Source organism: Sander lucioperca, chromosome 19 (genome assembly GCF_008315115.2).
Source record: "Sander lucioperca isolate FBNREF2018 chromosome 19, SLUC_FBN_1.2, whole genome shotgun sequence".
Lineage (NCBI taxonomy): Eukaryota > Metazoa > Chordata > Actinopteri > Perciformes > Percidae > Sander > Sander lucioperca.
The window spans coordinates 20574872-20591732 of record NC_050191.1 but is presented as its reverse complement, the minus strand read 5'-3'; the positions used below and the strand labels follow the sequence as shown (position 1 = coordinate 20591732).

The following is a 16861-nucleotide window of genomic DNA, read 5'->3' as shown; positions in this document are numbered from 1 at the left end:
ACGCTATATGGGAGAAATTTCTACACATTGGACCTTTAAGAAACATTTAAGTATCCCATTACACAATTGCTCCCCATTAGGTGTTTTATATAACAACATAGTGTTCATGTTTGCATTATTTTTTCCATCCTTTGTGGTTGGATGATGGAGCCAAGTTTACAAACCCCATGCTAACTATCATCTTAAACGACAATGCAGATTTACGTGAGCAGTATTAGTATAATGAGCACAAAAAAATGTAATAATTCAAAATAAGCAGAACGGCTAATTTAGCACTCTTTTATTTTCAGTCGGCTCCTCCTGTTAGTAAAATGGCAGATGCATTTTCTTCATATGTACACATGACCTATAAAAATAGACAGGCAAATGAGGGAAAAGCCAGAGGAAATGTCGCTCTCATCATTATGTACATCAATATAGAACATCATATTTTAATCACACTATTAACACAAAACAAACAAACAAACCTATAGCAGACGTAGTGCTCAACTTAGGACACTGATGCAAACTTTTTTTCCTAAAACATCAATGACATCAAAGAGAACCACAGACTCATCACAAAAAAAAAAAAAAAACAATTTCTGAAAAATAAAAATGGCTTCAGTACAATTTACACTGTTTTACAGCTGAATACCCCCGTTCACAATTATCAATTGCCCATTTTAACACAACTCAAATAACTTAAATATAGACAACCAAATAATCTGAGTGAATTCATAAATTTACTGTTAGCAGCATAGCCGGATCCACCAGTACCCCTAATTTTGAATTATCATGTTCACATCAACCATTCATTCATTTTCCCATTGGACAAAAAATATATCATCGATTTACATTTCCGTCTGCACGGGAAATACATTTTATGGACAAATATTTTTCAAAATGTTAAGACCTGCCATGTTTGGTATGGGTACTGGCATCTTTTATTACAAAAATAGGAGCTTTAGTAGAAAAGCTGTAGACGTATTGTTTGGTAAAGTGTGGGTTGGTAAGGTGTGTGTTCACATTAAGCTCTGTGAAATGCAGAACTGTCCACCAGTTAAGCCAAGCACATCTACAGGACAATTAAATAACCTAATGTACAAGTATGAGAATCAATAACACCAAAAAAACGGAAGACGTGGCTCAGTGCATTTGACAGAAACTCCTTTGCCTCCCTAAACTGGCAATCATTTCAAAGCCCTTTAAGCTACATGTGTTGGTTCACTTCTTTGTTGTAACATCATAGCTAGGTAGCAAATCAAAACAGTTTCCTGTCATCATGAATAAAAAAGTACTGTCTGTCTTCTCAAAAAAGCACTTGGAAATACTCTTGTCACAATGCAAACAAAAATACTCAAGGCAGATTTTGTCCACTGACCCGGACACATTAAAATAAAACGGAACCAAGAAATGTATAGGCTGGTAGGGACTGTACCTTCAAGTGTGTGTGTGTGTGTGTGTGTGTGTGTGTGTGTGTGTGTGTGTGTGTGTGTGTGAAGACAGTCCTTTTAGTTGCTGAGCCAGCAGACACAGCATGGTCCTCCATGTAGTGAGCCTATGTTACTATATGTACTGTAATCCCTATTAGTTTAGGTGTAGGGCGTGTGTGGGGATCACAGTGAGAGAAGGTCAGTTTTCTGTGTGTGTGTGTGTGTGTGTGTGTGTGTGTGTGTGAGGGCACATTCAAGTGTGTATGAGTGCATCATCGAGCGCCGGGACCACCGGGGCCCTTGCCTTTCCTGACTGTGCCGTGGCTGCTGTGGTGGTGGCTGTGGGCCAGCTGTTTGTTGGGGCTCGGGGTGGAGGCGCCTCCTTTGGCCTGGGGGGAGGAGCTCCTGCTGGGGTTGAAGGCGGGGCTGGTACCAGACCGGCCCAGGGAAGGCTGCAGGGGGCTGGACGCAGCGAGGCCTGCTGGAAGGAGGGACGGTCACAGCCATGGTTACTCTGAGGAAACTAGCAGTGTGTCCGAAGTTAAATACTACATTCTAACTTTGTACAATATATAATACAGCAGGGGTCACCAACTGGCGGACTCCGGTCCAAAACCGGACCGCAGGAGGCTTCCGACACAACATAAATGATATGGGTGTTTATTTTGTCAGGCAGAACGAGGCCAGCTCCGTAGAGCTGAATGGGTCCTGCGACCGCCTGTTGCCGTTGCAAAAACAGAGACAGAGACGCAAGATGACCGAGGCACACAGGTACAAAATATGATAAAAGAACATGGCATTGTCAAAATATAGAAACCGAATCTTCCGAGATGAGTTTAAAAATGTTGACTAAACTGATTCCTTTAGTATTATTATTAGTATTATTAGTATATAGTCTATATTTGTAAGTATCGAATTCTTAGGACCTCTGCGGGGGCGGAGGGTTGACAACTGGACCTCCTGCAATTTAAGTTGAATACCCTGTAATACAGTATCACATAGTGACCTTTATTTACCTCAGGGGCAGAGAGAACCAGGCCTTTATTTAGAGACATGCCTTCCCCTTGTTTATGCAAACTCACAACACTACCTTCATGTTTACCGCTTGTCTTAATACATTCAGTATAATGTCCATTTCCACAACACTTATTCCATTATTCAGTATAACAAAAATCATGTCAGTCTTTCCACTTTGCCTTCTTTTTTTGTAGTTTATCATGAATGAAACGCAACACTTCCTGTACAATTTTCACGTTAAAATGATTGCAGCCTTCCCTTTCAAAGGTAGGCTTTTAATGTGGAATATAACATGAGGCATTGTGTTTTGTTAAGCAGCTTAACATCAATCAGGAGTACGGCAAAGAAGAAACGAGGCATAACAGGAAATAATATGTGCGCTAACGCACGTCAATCAAACTGCTACTTTGGAATGTTACTGCCAATTAAACTTCACAAATAATCGGCAAAATGTTTTTTTCAAATGTTAAATAGTTATTTTTGTTTCGGGGGGGGGGGGTGTTCATTCTTTTTTGATTTCTGTGCAGGGCAGACGTGGCCCGCCAGTGTGCATGCATTCCTGTGAAAGCGTATACAACATTCGCTTACCTTTAGAAACACTGTAACCGTAGGCAGCATAAGCTGCTGCAGACGCAGCTGCCGCACCAGCCATCGCTCCCGCCATGGCTGCTGCGCTGCCCGCTGTTGACTTGCGGCCACGTCCTTTCCCTCCAGACTTGGCCCCGCCTCCTGATCCTTTAGGCCGCCCCCGACTCCGCCCAGACCTGCCTCTGCCGGGACTGATTGTTTCCGAGGCCGAAACACCTGAAGAAGGAAGGCGGACAGACGATACAGAAATCAAGTTAGGCAGGAATTAACAGCACGGTAAGAAAGATGTTCCGTCTGGCTTGGCATTTACCCAGTCCTTCAAAGATACTGACATGATAGTTTCCCTGTAATATAGAAACATTACTACACATTAATCATTACGCATCATTACCCTAAGTACAGGCTCAGGCAAAAACCAAAATATTGCTCTCATTTTCCATACTGCTTGCAGAATTAGAGCCAGTGTTCGCCTCAATGGTAATGTGCTTAATCCCTCCATACCTTCTCCCCCTCTCTCCGACTCCCTACTCTCTCCACTGGTCTGCGTTTTCTTTGCATGTTTCCATCCAAACACTGTATAGACAACCCTTCTCCGGGGGGGGGGGTTATCACTAACACCCAGACACCGATGAAAACCCCCTACAAATCCCTCACTCTTACCCTCCCTCCAGTCTTTAACCTTCATTCTGTCTTTCAAAAACCAAAACCAAAGTCATTATAACGTCATTCGCATCTCTGAAAGCACCAACGTTTTTTTTTTTTTTAATAATCTCTCTGGAAGGAGCCTCTTAGCATGCCGGCAAAAATCCCAAATGGGTTTTAACAAAGCAGCATGTATTTAGGAGGGATTACCTTATTGCAGTGCATCCAAAGTACAGATATACTGTACAGGCAATACAAACGATAAGCTCACTGTCTATCTGGATATGGAACATACCGAAACATTGACCCCAAGTCAAAATAAAAACCCTTATAAATCAAAAATAATCGTCTGCATAATACATATGAGGTAACAGACTACTTGTCTCAATGGACTCAAGCCTATTAAAACACATTAAAAGTCCTGATAGTGGAGAGAACATAACAAGCAGGACTTCTGTGTGCAGTAATGACCTTCATGTGAGTCACACAGATTTGCTTTTCCAACACGATAATACTGCCTCATAAATAACACAGGTTAGCTTTTATGTGGCAAGTTTGGAGCTTTTAGAAAAGATTGAATGTGCCTTTTTGTAAAAAAAATAAATAAATAGAGAATATCCCTGGGCGCCTGGGTAGCTCAGAGTGTGCGCCCATATACAGAGGCTTAGTCCTCGACGTAGTGGTCGCAGTTTTCGATTCCAAACTGCGGCACTTTGCTGCATGTCGTTCTCTCCGACAGAAAAATCTTTAAAAAAATATCCCTACAGAAGGCAAAATACCTGTATGCACTATTTACATTTACTATATCCTACACTTTGGGGTTTTATTAAGCAGCATTTTATTGTTGTAGTGGTCGAGCTGGAGCTAATTTGAACTACTTCATATACTTTTTTATAAACTGACCATATGTTTTGTACATAAAATTTTAATCTGCAGATGAAACGGTAATTATATGTGTTAGTTAAATGTATCGGGGTTGATACGAAGATGTCATTTACATTTTTACAAACTGCAATTGCTGAAGCTGGCTGAGTAAAATCAGGTCTTCAGCTCCAACATATTTCCCATTCCCCATTATCCCATTATCAATCACTCCAGGTTTGATACTGAAATAAATTAGCAACTATATAGTACACTGTTCCACTCAATCATCAAAGACAGAGGTCAGTTAAAGTCTATTTGCTCTCTCACCATTCATGTTGTCAGAGACTGATCCAGACACAGAGGAGGGCGAGTTGGTGGCACGAGACTGCGGCGCAGAGGACACCGGATCGTCCACGATAACCAGCATGTCGCTGCTGCTCTCATCGGCGTCTGCGTCCGGGGGCAACGAGCCGGGCTGGAGCTCGCTGCTCAGGGAGATCTGGCCGGGCACAGGAGCACACACAGACATGCACACATGCTGGGGGTCAGCACCACAGGGAACAACAGGAAACTGGGCCGGTACAGCAAAGGAAAACAATAGAGGAACGATGGAAGGAACAACGATGAGAAGGAAAGGAGCATCGAAGGACAGGAGGCACAGGAAGAAGAGAACAAAGTATGGAATAGATCGGATATAGAAAGTAAGAAAGAAGAGGGGAAGGAATTGTTAGAGGAAGGGAAAGAAGAAGGATAGTAGGAAAGAAGAAAGGAACACATGGTAACAGAGGAATCAATAACAACAACCAAATGAAATATTAAGAGGAGACAGTTTGTGGATTCATGCCAAAGTGTCCTAATAGAGAGGCGATGTCCCTCCCTTTCCGGTGGACCTCATGGGACCTTCATTCGGAAAAAAAATGCATGGTAGTGAACGGGGAGAGACTAATTCTTTTTTTGATCCCGTTTTGAATTGAGCCATATGATGTTCGTCAATTTAAAAGATAATTTTGCAAGTGAAGCAAGTCACAGTTTGTTGTAGGTTTGTTGTAGTACCACTTAGTTTTGTGTGAAACCACTCAGTGAACTTCTTCTCTCGTCTCCCACAATTTACGCTCGATAGTGTTTTAAGCCCCCAACGTCGACTTCAAGGCAGCGCTGCAACCGTTGACTTCAAGGCACCTAACCCTAACCTTAACCCTAACCCAAGGGGGTAAGCGAGCCTCCGCAAAGCGTACCTCCTATGACGCCATTTTGATGCTAATAAGCCATCACCGTTAGCATCATTGACTGCCATTCATTTTGGCGTCACTTTGACAGCGAATAACTTTACATCTGAAGCGTTTAAAGACTCTATTTGTCCATTGTTTATTTCTAAAGAAACATGACAATGTATAAAAGGCTCCATTACCTTGTACCTCACGTTATGGTGACTTACTGTCGCATAGTAGAGGAATTACCGTATAGTACAGGAGAAGCTCGCAGGCAGTTTCAACTTAGATTAGCTGTTTAAGTTTAGTTACTAATGTTAACTAGCATTTTAGTTAGCAATAATTAGCCTGTGCCTATGTTATCTCCTTACATATACCTACGCTCTCCGTCTCTGGAATATTCGGAATAACTGAGATTTCTCTTGGCACAGCTACCAGAAGACTTACAACTTTCAGACACGTTGCTCACGTCACATCTACGTCGTCAAGCTCAGTTTGAGGCTGCGCCGTAACGCTCAGCGCTCACCGGAAAAGTGCTTCTAATAGACTTCACTGGTCTCCGTGGGAAGTCTACGGCGTCACTTTGTCCATCCATTTTACTGTCTATGCCCTAACCCTAAGCATAATAACCATTGCCTAATCCTAGTGCCTTCCAGGCAGCGCTGCCTGGAAGGCGACATTGGGGGCTTAAAACACCAAACACCACAATTTTTATCACCTGGGAAGCGATAGAACGAGCACGATCCTCTGCTCGTGTGAGTAACTTGAAGTCTGTAGTCTTTCTAAAATACGCATTTTCATAGTCTTATACTTCAATAGTTTTACAACAACTTGCTTGACTTGCAAAATTATCTTTTAAATTGAGAAACATCATATGTGTAATCCATGGCTCAGTTCAAATGGGATAAAAATAAAAAAATTGTCTATGTACATATTTTTTCCCAAATTATGGTCCCATGGTGGCCATTACCATCTTCTGTACCATAAAGCACAGTCATATCCAGTATTTCCCTCCTCCTCCATAAAAGGACACTCCCTCCCTTCTATGTTTCCCCCTGGATCTCTCACCTCACTAAAGGGACTGGGCATGGCCGAGTCCATCTCAACGCTGATGAAGGAGTCGTCTCCGTCGGCAGAGAGGTTGGAGTTGTCTGCCGAGGGCGCATGAGAGATGACCAGGTTCACCTCCCTCTTCTTCTTGACCTCGGACTCCTCGTTGTTCTTCTTCTGCTGCTGGTTTGAAACAGATGAGGGGAGCAGGTAAGCTTTCATACATTTCATAGCCACTCTGTTGCTTGTCACAGCTGAATCCCACATCCTTTAGTCTCGCCTGCAAGGACTCAGGACGTCTGTGTCGAGTGTCTATCCAAAACTCAAGTCTAGAGAGAGACAGATAACTCAACAAGTACGGGGCCAGACTGCCATGAAATCTAGTATGGATAAGGTCCCCAGAGGATGATATCTAATGATGCTGGTGACCCCCTGACCTCACATCTAGCACTACTCAAGTCCATGACAAGGTATCGCAAACGATTGGTTGGACTTCCATTAAAATTTGCTCTCGCTACTGTAGCTGTAATGTTTTTGGTGACTGAATATTTTCTCTAGCTAAGGCTATGTTTACACGGAAACGATCTGAAGAGAAAACGCAAAAGTGGCGTTGCATTCTCACTTTTTATTCCGCGTTTAGATGAGCGCTTTGGGGGGGGAAATCTGCGTGCATATGTTGACGCAAAAGTGTGTGAAATTTGATGTAGTATGCACAACAGGCGGCTAGATGGTAGTGTGAAGCACTGCCACACAACACCACCAAGTCCTGCGTAGAACCTTCCTTCTACTTCTCTCCCTAGTAGCGCAAAACCAAAACACCGCGAAGCGAACAACAAAAGCTGACAATTTTGTCTGGACAGACGAGGAGGTGGAGTTATTGCTCCAAACAACCTTAGATTACAAAGCCACAAAGGCACAACAGGGCGTGGACTGGGAGTCCTGCCAGTCAAAATATATAGACATATGGACCGAGCAGTATCCTGTACCTGGAGGGACGTCATATCCACACGAGAAAGACGCTACCTGTAAAAGTCAAATATCATCAAAGCTGAAAGCCATCCGGACCAAGTAGGCAGGCTGTGGATACCCAATGGCGGAGTGGCCATGGGCGAGTAATCACTCTATATTTTGATTTATGTAACGAAATATGGAGTGGTTCGTAGGGGTGTGCAAAAAAATCTATTCACATTGAGCCTAAAAATCAATATCGAATTGTGACATTTTCTGAATCGTGCACCCCTAGTGGGTCGCCAGCCACCACAACGATAGAGGCTGGGGTTGAAACATTAGAAGTGAACGAGGTCCGACGTATGGAAATAATCCGACATGTTTGTTGTTATTTTCCTATACTGGCGCATGCCTGTGACGAGAGCCACCGTGAGCAGATCGGAGCAGACTTTTGTGTTTTTTAGCCTTTAGACGGGAACGCGACGGTGGAGCGTTTTGAAGATTTCCACTCTGGAGGGTGGTTTCACTTTTTTGCGTTTTTAAGCCCCAAAAACGCCGTCGCTGTCTAAACGAAAGGCACATCTGATAAAATATTTTTGTCGTTTCCCCCCCCACGAGCGTTGTTGTGTAAACAGGGCCTAAGCTCTAGCCATCAGGGTGCAGTTATACACAAGAAATATCCAAATCCAATGGTCAAATTAAGTTTGCTGACACAGTCATGCTCACAAGAGGGTGAACCTTTTTGATTTGAATGACCCCTTGGTCCTTCTTCTAGGACCGTCCTCCTACTGGCAAGGTGTTAATGCAGCCTCTATGTGGCGCTCCTATTCTTCCTCTATTACATCATTCCTTCCCTTCTCACCTCATTAATTTCCTACTTTACACCCCATATTTGTTCTATCCGTTCTTCTTTTATTCTACACATGCTGTCTCTTTGCTCTACCAACCACGCGACTGCAGACTGAGACGGCTGCGGACAGTTTGAGGGGGTTCCTGCTGATGTACATGTTGAACTATACCTTCTCTGCGTACTTCTCCCTCTTCCTCTTGCGCTCTTTCACCTTGCTGCTCTCTTCCAGCTGCCTCTTCTCCTCCTGTCTCTGACGCACTACAGGAGAAGACACAATGTAAAAAAAAAAACTCTTATAGTTTTGGTGAGGGTTAGCTTTTGTGCACAGAAAAAAAAAAAGAATGAAATCATGACGTTGTGAGTGTATGTACTCGAACACTCACATTTCTTCTCCAGCTCATCGTCGTCCAACAGCAGGCTGACTACCTCTTTGGGTTTGAGTGTGTCTGGTTTGAAGTTGCCTCCAGAGATCACCACCCTTTGGATCTTGTTACACAAAAACAGCAGTACGATTTACTTGCGTTGTTCATTTGTTGGTTCACTGGAATAGAAGTCTTTTTAAAACTCTCAAATTGAGACTGTATTTGTGTTTCAGACCTCGCTTTTCTCCTTGGCCCGCTGCAGGATCCTCTCCTCGATGGAGCCCTGACAGATGAGGCGATAGACGGTGACCTGCTTGGTCTGACCCAGCCTGTGAGCTCGGTCCATGGCCTGCTGGTCCACTGTGGGGTTCCAGTCACTGTCATAGAAGATGACCTGAAGGAAAACGTTAAAAAAAAAAAAAATCTTGACTTTTCTGCTGTATTGTTATTGTTTACCGCATGGATTAATTTGTGCGATGACAGCCCGAACATGCTGCAGACACTCCCTTACTCCGTAATTGGTGACACTAATTACAGGGATGTGTTAACCCAAGTGAACGGCCATTTAACATGACAGATGTCCTGTGTTAACAGTCACTTCAAAATCATTGTCATGAAAGCTAATCCCACTTGAACAGGGCTATAGGGACACAAGGGGAGATTAGGCTGAAAGATGTTGATAAAGACAGAGAGCGATCACAATTTATTTATATTTATACATACATACATACACATACATACATACATACATACATACATACATACATACACACACACACACACACACACACACTATATTGTCATTATATCAACATATTATTAATGACATAGGTCATCCCAAACTATCTTTTCTGACTGTTAGTAAAAGAAAAACAGATGGCGAAGAATATACACTACACTTTGATACATTTAGGAAATATTAGTGCAGTTTAAAGATCCCATATTGTAAAAGGTGAGATTTCTATGTCTTTTTTTTTTATTATAAAGCAGGTCGGGGTGCTATATTAATACTGTTAAAGTATCAAAATACTCAATCCACAGAGATATGAACAAAGCCCCTATTCAGAAACAAGTGTCTTTAAACGATCTGTCAGGACTTCCGTACAGGTATGATGTCACAACTATATTATATATAGATAGAAAGTGTGGCTACAGTGCCCTTAACAGTTATTCTTGGCTGCAATGACGGTGCAGATACTCCGAGAATGCAGATAGGGAAGATCAGGAAAGATTGACCAATCAGAGCAGACTAGGCTTTATCGGGAGGAGGGCTTAAAGAGAATGGCGCTAAAACGGAGCGTTTCAGACAGAGGATGAATACAGGGATATTCAGATAGACAGATTTTTTTTAACATTAAAGCATGTAAACATGTTCTAGTAGAAACCAAAAATACAAGTATAAACCCGAAAATGATATAATATGGGACCTATAAAGCTTTGATATCATATCAGTGAAATGCTTTTCCTTCAGTGTGCCGGTGACTCACAGTGTCAGCAGCAGTCAGGTTAATGCCGAGCCCTCCAGCCCTCGTACTCAGCAGGAAAACAAAGATGTCCGTTCTACAGAGGGCAGTGGGGGAGGAGGGGGAGAGGGGCAGAGGGAGAGGCACATAAAATGGAAAGATATCATTTACAACTGTACAAATACAGATATCCTTATACAGTAACATGGCACAAAATGAAGTTACAATGTTAGTTAAGAACCACCTCTAAAATAATGTCAACATGAACTTAAGCCTGGCAGCAAAACTGAAAATGAAACATGTACTTGATACCAACGGTAGAGTGCCATAAAAAAAGCCACAAACTCTCTCACCTACGCCCCCCTACGCCCCCCTCCACACACACACACACACACACACACACACAATGAGAAACAGAATAACAATGGCGCCTCCGAGCTGCACACTAATGTAAACCAGAGCATGTGGACTCACTAGAAAATATACGCACACACATATTTGGATTACGATTAAACTGCTCACTGATTGCTGCAATATACAAAAAAGATTTACATTTAGTTAGTGGCAAAAAGTAAGTGTTTGGTTTCATGCACACACAGACACACACACACACAGACACACACACACTAGATCAGATCGCTCTTCACCCACCGGCTCTGGAAGTCAGCCACCATATCTCTGCGCTCAGAAATCTTGGAGGATCCGTCGAGGCGCATGTAGGTGTGCTTACGATAAACCATGTACTCCTGGATAGACGGGAGAAAACAATTAAGAAAACCCATGAGGCAATTATGTGGTGTTGTACTTTGCCCCTCATTTATTCTTTTGTTTTCCAGTGTAGTGCAGTCCCAGTTTCAGTGGATCTCCAACAATTTAAATATTAGAAAATGTTTGCTACAGCAAAGTTGTCATGTACAATCAGTGAAGCACTTTTAAACTGCTTTAATCAAAAGAACTGGATCCAGTCCTGCGTGGAATTAATGAAAAAGGTTTTTGAATTCATGGATTTGAACTAAACCTTCCTGGATCACCTTTGATACTGATTTTGAAACCAACAAATGTACAGGCTCTTGTCATCCAAACTTGGATGGAATCTGAAGCGGTTTTTCCGAATTTAATAAGTTCTCAAATATGCACTGCTTTCTCTGTGGAGCACATAAGCCCTGCAGGTCTACTTGTTAAGTTCCAAAAGTGTAGAAATACTCATCGTTAATGTAAGAATTTCTGAAAATATCAAAATCCCACATTTGTGCTGGAGTTGAAACCTTAATTCCAGCCCAAGAGACACTGAGAAATGCAGAATTTGATATTCTATCCCCCCAAATGTCTGCTAAGCGGGTGTGTGTGTGTGTGTGTGGGGGGGGGGTGTTAGGTCTGATGGGAGGGGTTCTTAAGTGCAACTGCAGTGATGAGGTGACATGTTGATCTCTCTTTAAGCACTGCCCTGAACCCCCGACTTCCTCACTCAAACATGTCAGTGCCCCCAAAACCAATGAACCAGCCACAATTACTGGCACACATCACAACTCACCTCTCACAATCATTAACAACGATATCAATGATTTCACACTATGTTTTCTGTGACCCCCTAAACGCCTGTCATGACACTCGGGGCCTCGGCCCCGGCAGGGCCTGCCCTCCTCTTTCTGTGAGTCTGGCTCTGTTCCCAACAGCCCCATCTGCTCCGAGTGAACACCACATTAGGGGCCATTAGCCCTGTGCTCGCCAAAATGCTGCTAACCTTGTTGTATTGGGTTTTGATAGCTCGCCAGCAGGATGTTGCAGATATTGTTGCTCTTACAGAAAGCCTTACTCAGCCCTCCTAATCTTAAAATCCCATCTGTGTCAAAATCATCAGTTTCTAAAGTCAAAAGTTTCAGGTTTAGATCACATGAGGTCTCTCGGACTTGAGAATAGTCTGCTACAATTTCTGCAACCTTCAGCTGCCATGATTTAAAGCTTGTTGAGTCCTGGTGTGGACTGCCACACTGAAAAATATACCGCAACAGCTGGCATCTTTCTCTCGTATTTTGTTTGGACTGGTGTTAATCATAAGTGACACTGCTTTATTGCTGCAGTTTTTCACTGATTTTGCAATGTGTTCCATTGCAAAGGTTATAAATCAAGGTGTAGGTTCAGGTCAACCTTTAACTGGACAAAATGTTAATCTTGTTCAACTAACTGTCAGCAGCCTATTATAGGTCATATTTAGTCAAACAAAATCATTATGGTTGTCATATCTGACAACAACAACAAACTTGAAATGATGTATGGGAGAACAGACATTTGTTTAAAAGCATGATGACATTTCCTCTTTCCTGTTTAATATTTCTGTCCCTACTCAAATTGCATTTTTACTTTTAGTCTTCAGAGTTGACAATTGGATTTGCATGAAACCAGCTCTTAGAAAAAGCAAGGAGTGGCAGCCAGGTTGTTCTCAAATTCCCCAAAAAATAATGAGTCCCCAAAGTCAAGAACCAGTGTGTATTAATTGCAGTTCTAAGGTTGGTAACATGGTGTGCAAAGTCACAGTCTGTTCCCAATCCATGATACATACAGCCTGAAAAAAGATACTGAAAAAAAACTATCAAAACAACAAAAGAATATCTTATTTGTGTGGTACAAAAAACTTAAAAGGACTTTACTGATTTCACACATCAAAGTCTGTTTCCAGGGGACTACTACTGCATGTGGTGAATACAGTTGTATAAAGCCTTTTGTAAGTTCAGAGGGAGCTGCACGACATCTTATGAATCAAATATTTGAAACACTTGAGGCAATATATTAAATAAAATAAATTTGCTCAAGTGCTGTCACTTAAGTCAGCGTCGGTGGGGGCTGAAGGCTACAATTTTGAAAATATATAAAATCTGGGGGTGTGGAGTTAGAAAGAAGTGAGCTTTTGCATCTTGGCTTGAGGCTGCCGGATCAAGGCCACATTAGCCGCTGCTAGAATAACACACCCAAATCCCAGAGTCAATTGTCGGCTGCCAGGTTGCATCGTGGGTAAGGTAGGCGGCAGGTTTTGACAAGGAAGAACAATGGGTGAAATACAAAAGACGACACCTCCGGTTGTGCTGCATCGATCCTTTTGTTTTACACTGTCCATCTTGAGTCCCACAATGTTACTGGAGCGCAATGCTAAATTAGTGGAGTACTCTTTAAAGTGTTTCATATCAGTAAACAGGCACATTGACTTACAGTAGCTTCTGGGCCAGTCACATCAAAGAACAGCATCCTGGTCAGACTATTGCATGAACATGGACCATGATAGAAACTTTAGGAAAAGCCGCAACAGATTCCATCCATCCATTGCACCATATCTCTTAATTCACAGGTTAAACCTTTCCTATTGTATTTACATTCACAGTGTAGCAGAAATATATAATAAAACAGTCCGAATGTATCATAAAATAATCCCAATTTCAACCATGCTTTGTGTTGCGTAAAGAAAATCTGTTGCTGATTTTCTGGCTGCAATACCAACGAGTCATTGTGGGCATTCCCGCCAGCACTGTAAGCTAAGCTGCAGACTTGCAGTAAAGTAAAGTGCCGTCTAAGCAGCCGCAGCCACACAACTGGAGCAGGAGGGCAGTGACTTGGCGGTCCTGCTCCGCTATCGGCTGCTGCCAGAGAAAGCCAACAATGTTATTTTTCTTCGGGCCACCCGGATCTCAACGATCCATCACCCAACTACGTGATGTCACCAGAAGAACCAGGCAGCCGACCGGCGACGAAAACAATGACGCTAATGGCAGAGATTAGCATCAGGCTCTCCTTCACTGTTTCACTTAGTCACATAGACTTAGGCTCATGTTCAGGAAATCAACTCCATCTGCAGAATTTTCATCCCCAACCGATGAGAAAGATAATATGGTCTAGGAAAACTGAAGCCAGATCGGGTAAATACATGATTTGATGCGTGGATCTCTTCAACCCATTAGTAGAGGCCTCCCATTACTATATGAGGTCACTGATACTGTAAACTGTTTTAATTGTATGTCTACTGCAATCACATGGTAAAAGTAACTACATTTACATACTGTGAATCGTTTTTTTAATCAAGAATCGTTTTTGAATTGCTTGAATTTCTACATGGCAAATAATTTACTAGTAAGTGTTGTAGTCATAGAAAACCAACAGACCCAACAGTCATGACATGCATGCTGCTCATTCTGTGTAATTGAATCTGTAATTGAAAGGGGCATGTTCAAAATAATAGCAGTGTTGTGTTCAGTTAGTGAGGTGATTGATTCTGTGAAGAAACAGGTGTCAGTTATGGCCCATATTTAAGGAAGGAAGGAAGCAAATGTTGTGCATGCTGGTTATAGTGCGTTTCACACTGAAATACAGCGGACTTTGATTAAAAAGTTGATTGGAGAGGGGAAAACATATAAAGAAGTGCAGAAAAGTATAGGCTGCTCAGCCAAAATGATTTCAAATGCCTTGAAATGGCATCCAAAGCCTGAACGACGTGGGAAAAAAACGGTCAACTACCATTCGAATGGATCGAAGAATAGCCAAAATGGCAAAGGCTCAACCAATGATCAGCTCCAGGAAAATCAAAGAAGACTTAAAGTTACCTGTGAGTACTGTTACGATCAGATGAAGGCTATGTGAAGCAAAGCTATCAGCTAGAAGCCCCCGCAAAGTCCCATTGCTGAAAAAAAGACATGTACTGAATAGGTTGAAATTTGCCAAAGGACACATTGACTGGCCAAAGGAGAAATGGCGCAACATTCTGTGGACTGATGAGAGCAAAATTGTTCTTTTTAGGTCTAGGGGCCGCAGACAGTTTGTCCGATGACCCCCATGCACTGAATTCAAGCCACAGTACACTGTGAAGACAGTAAAGCAAGGTGGTGCAAAAATCATGTTATGGGGATGTTTCTCATACTGTGGTGTTGGGCCTATTTATCGCATACCAGGGATCATGGATCAGTTTCAATACATCAAAATACTTGAAGAGGTCATGTTGCCTTATGCTGAAGAGGAAATGCCTTTGAAATGGGTCTTTCAACAAGACAATGACCCAAAACACACCAGTAAGCGAGCAAAGTCTTGGTTCCAGATGAACAAAATTGATGTTATGGAGTGGCCAGCCCAATCCCCAGACCTCAATCCCATAGAAAACTTGTGGGGCGACATCAAAAATGCTGTTTCTGAGGCAAAACCCAGTAATGCAGAGGAATTGTGGAATGTAGTTCAATCGTCCTGGGCTGGAATACCTGTTCACAGGTGCCAGAAGTTGGTCGACTCCATGCAACACAGATGTGAAGCAGTTTTCAGAAATAATGGTTATGTAACTAAATATTAGTGCAGTGATTCAAAGTAAAGCAAACCTTTGAGACATTTTTCAGTTTATACAGTAAATGTTTGAGTTTGTAAAGAAAAATGCAATACTTTTGAACAGCCTAATATTCATTTTTCTTCACTTTCTGTAAAGGTATAACACAAACTTGATCAATTTTGGTCATGTTTTGATTTGGAATTGAATGTGCAGTGTTCCCAATGCATTGATATTATGGAATTAAAAGCTATTCTAATGATTTTGAGCATTATTCACTTTTTTAAACACACTGCTATTATTTTGAACACAACTGTGTGTGTGTGTGTGTGTGTGTGTGTACACACACACACACACACACACACACACACACACACACACACACATATAATCCCTTAAAATCTTGAAATATTCACTATATATTAAATCTTCATTTGAAATAGTCCTGGTTAATCTGGGTTAATCTGAAAAAGAAAATGTGCAATACATCCATATTTGAAGCTAATAAGAGACACTAAGAAGCACATAACTGGCAGTAGGAAGAAAAAGGTTTTTGGGCGGCGACGAAAAGGGTTAACACAGAACTTAACTAGCCTGCATTGTCGAAGCCAGCTCCAGCATTCTCACCATTGCCGTTTTCCTACGGCCTTAAACACAAGGCATTCCCACTGTGTCCCAGAAACACAGGAAGACAATCCTTAACCACCTGGGCTGGGTCCATCTGCCATCAAAAGATTTGGCTGTAGAAACAGCACTACACCGTGTGATGGGGAATGGGGAAGGAATTCCCAATGACATCATGCCAGAGGCTTTTGGCTCCATAGTGATGTTTGCAACAATAGAGTATTGCACCGAGGCTGTTGAAAATGATCGCTGGCACAATTGCTCTGCGCCATTGTTTTCCTATGAAGAGCGGTGGCGACGCAGATTTTACAAATAATCTGAACTTCAACCTGCCCCTGACTTTAAAACAGATAGCCAAGACACTTAAACAAAGAGTCAGAGTCTCTGTGTTTGATGTAGTGGTTTTTTTCAGCATGAATTTAACAGTCCTTGTTCATAAATTACCTAAACGATATGAAGACATATCTGCATCGTTGACTCTGTGTCCTTCCAAGCAGCTTAAAGCACTTACCCTGTGTAGAAAAAAAGTAATAAGAGTCCCTAAAA

General features: G+C 42.2%; 1 protein-coding gene across 4 annotated transcripts in view; it reads right to left on the bottom strand.

The window, feature by feature from the left end:
- Window positions 1-263: 263 nt before the first annotated feature.
- ino80 (INO80 complex ATPase subunit) overlaps window positions 264-16861 on the bottom strand; it is a 44873-nt gene continuing 28275 nt past the window's right edge. For 2 of the 4 annotated variants that reach the window (XM_035995342.1, XM_035995344.1), the window contains exons 29-37: window positions 11056-11150; window positions 10429-10501; window positions 9177-9335; window positions 8963-9065; window positions 8749-8837; window positions 6800-6964; window positions 4851-5022; window positions 3018-3233; window positions 264-1893 (exon numbers count right to left, since the gene is read on the bottom strand). In XM_035995342.1, coding sequence (XP_035851235.1) covers window positions 1685-1893; window positions 3018-3233; window positions 4851-5022; window positions 6800-6964; window positions 8749-8837; window positions 8963-9065; window positions 9177-9335; window positions 10429-10501; window positions 11056-11150 — 1281 coding nt within the window. In that variant the 3' untranslated portion in view covers window positions 264-1684. The remainder of the gene's footprint in view (window positions 1894-3017; window positions 3234-4850; window positions 5023-6799; window positions 6965-8748; window positions 8838-8962; window positions 9066-9176; window positions 9336-10428; window positions 10502-11055; window positions 11151-16861) is intronic. The other 2 variants (XM_035995345.1, XM_035995343.1) reach the window with 2 other exon arrangements.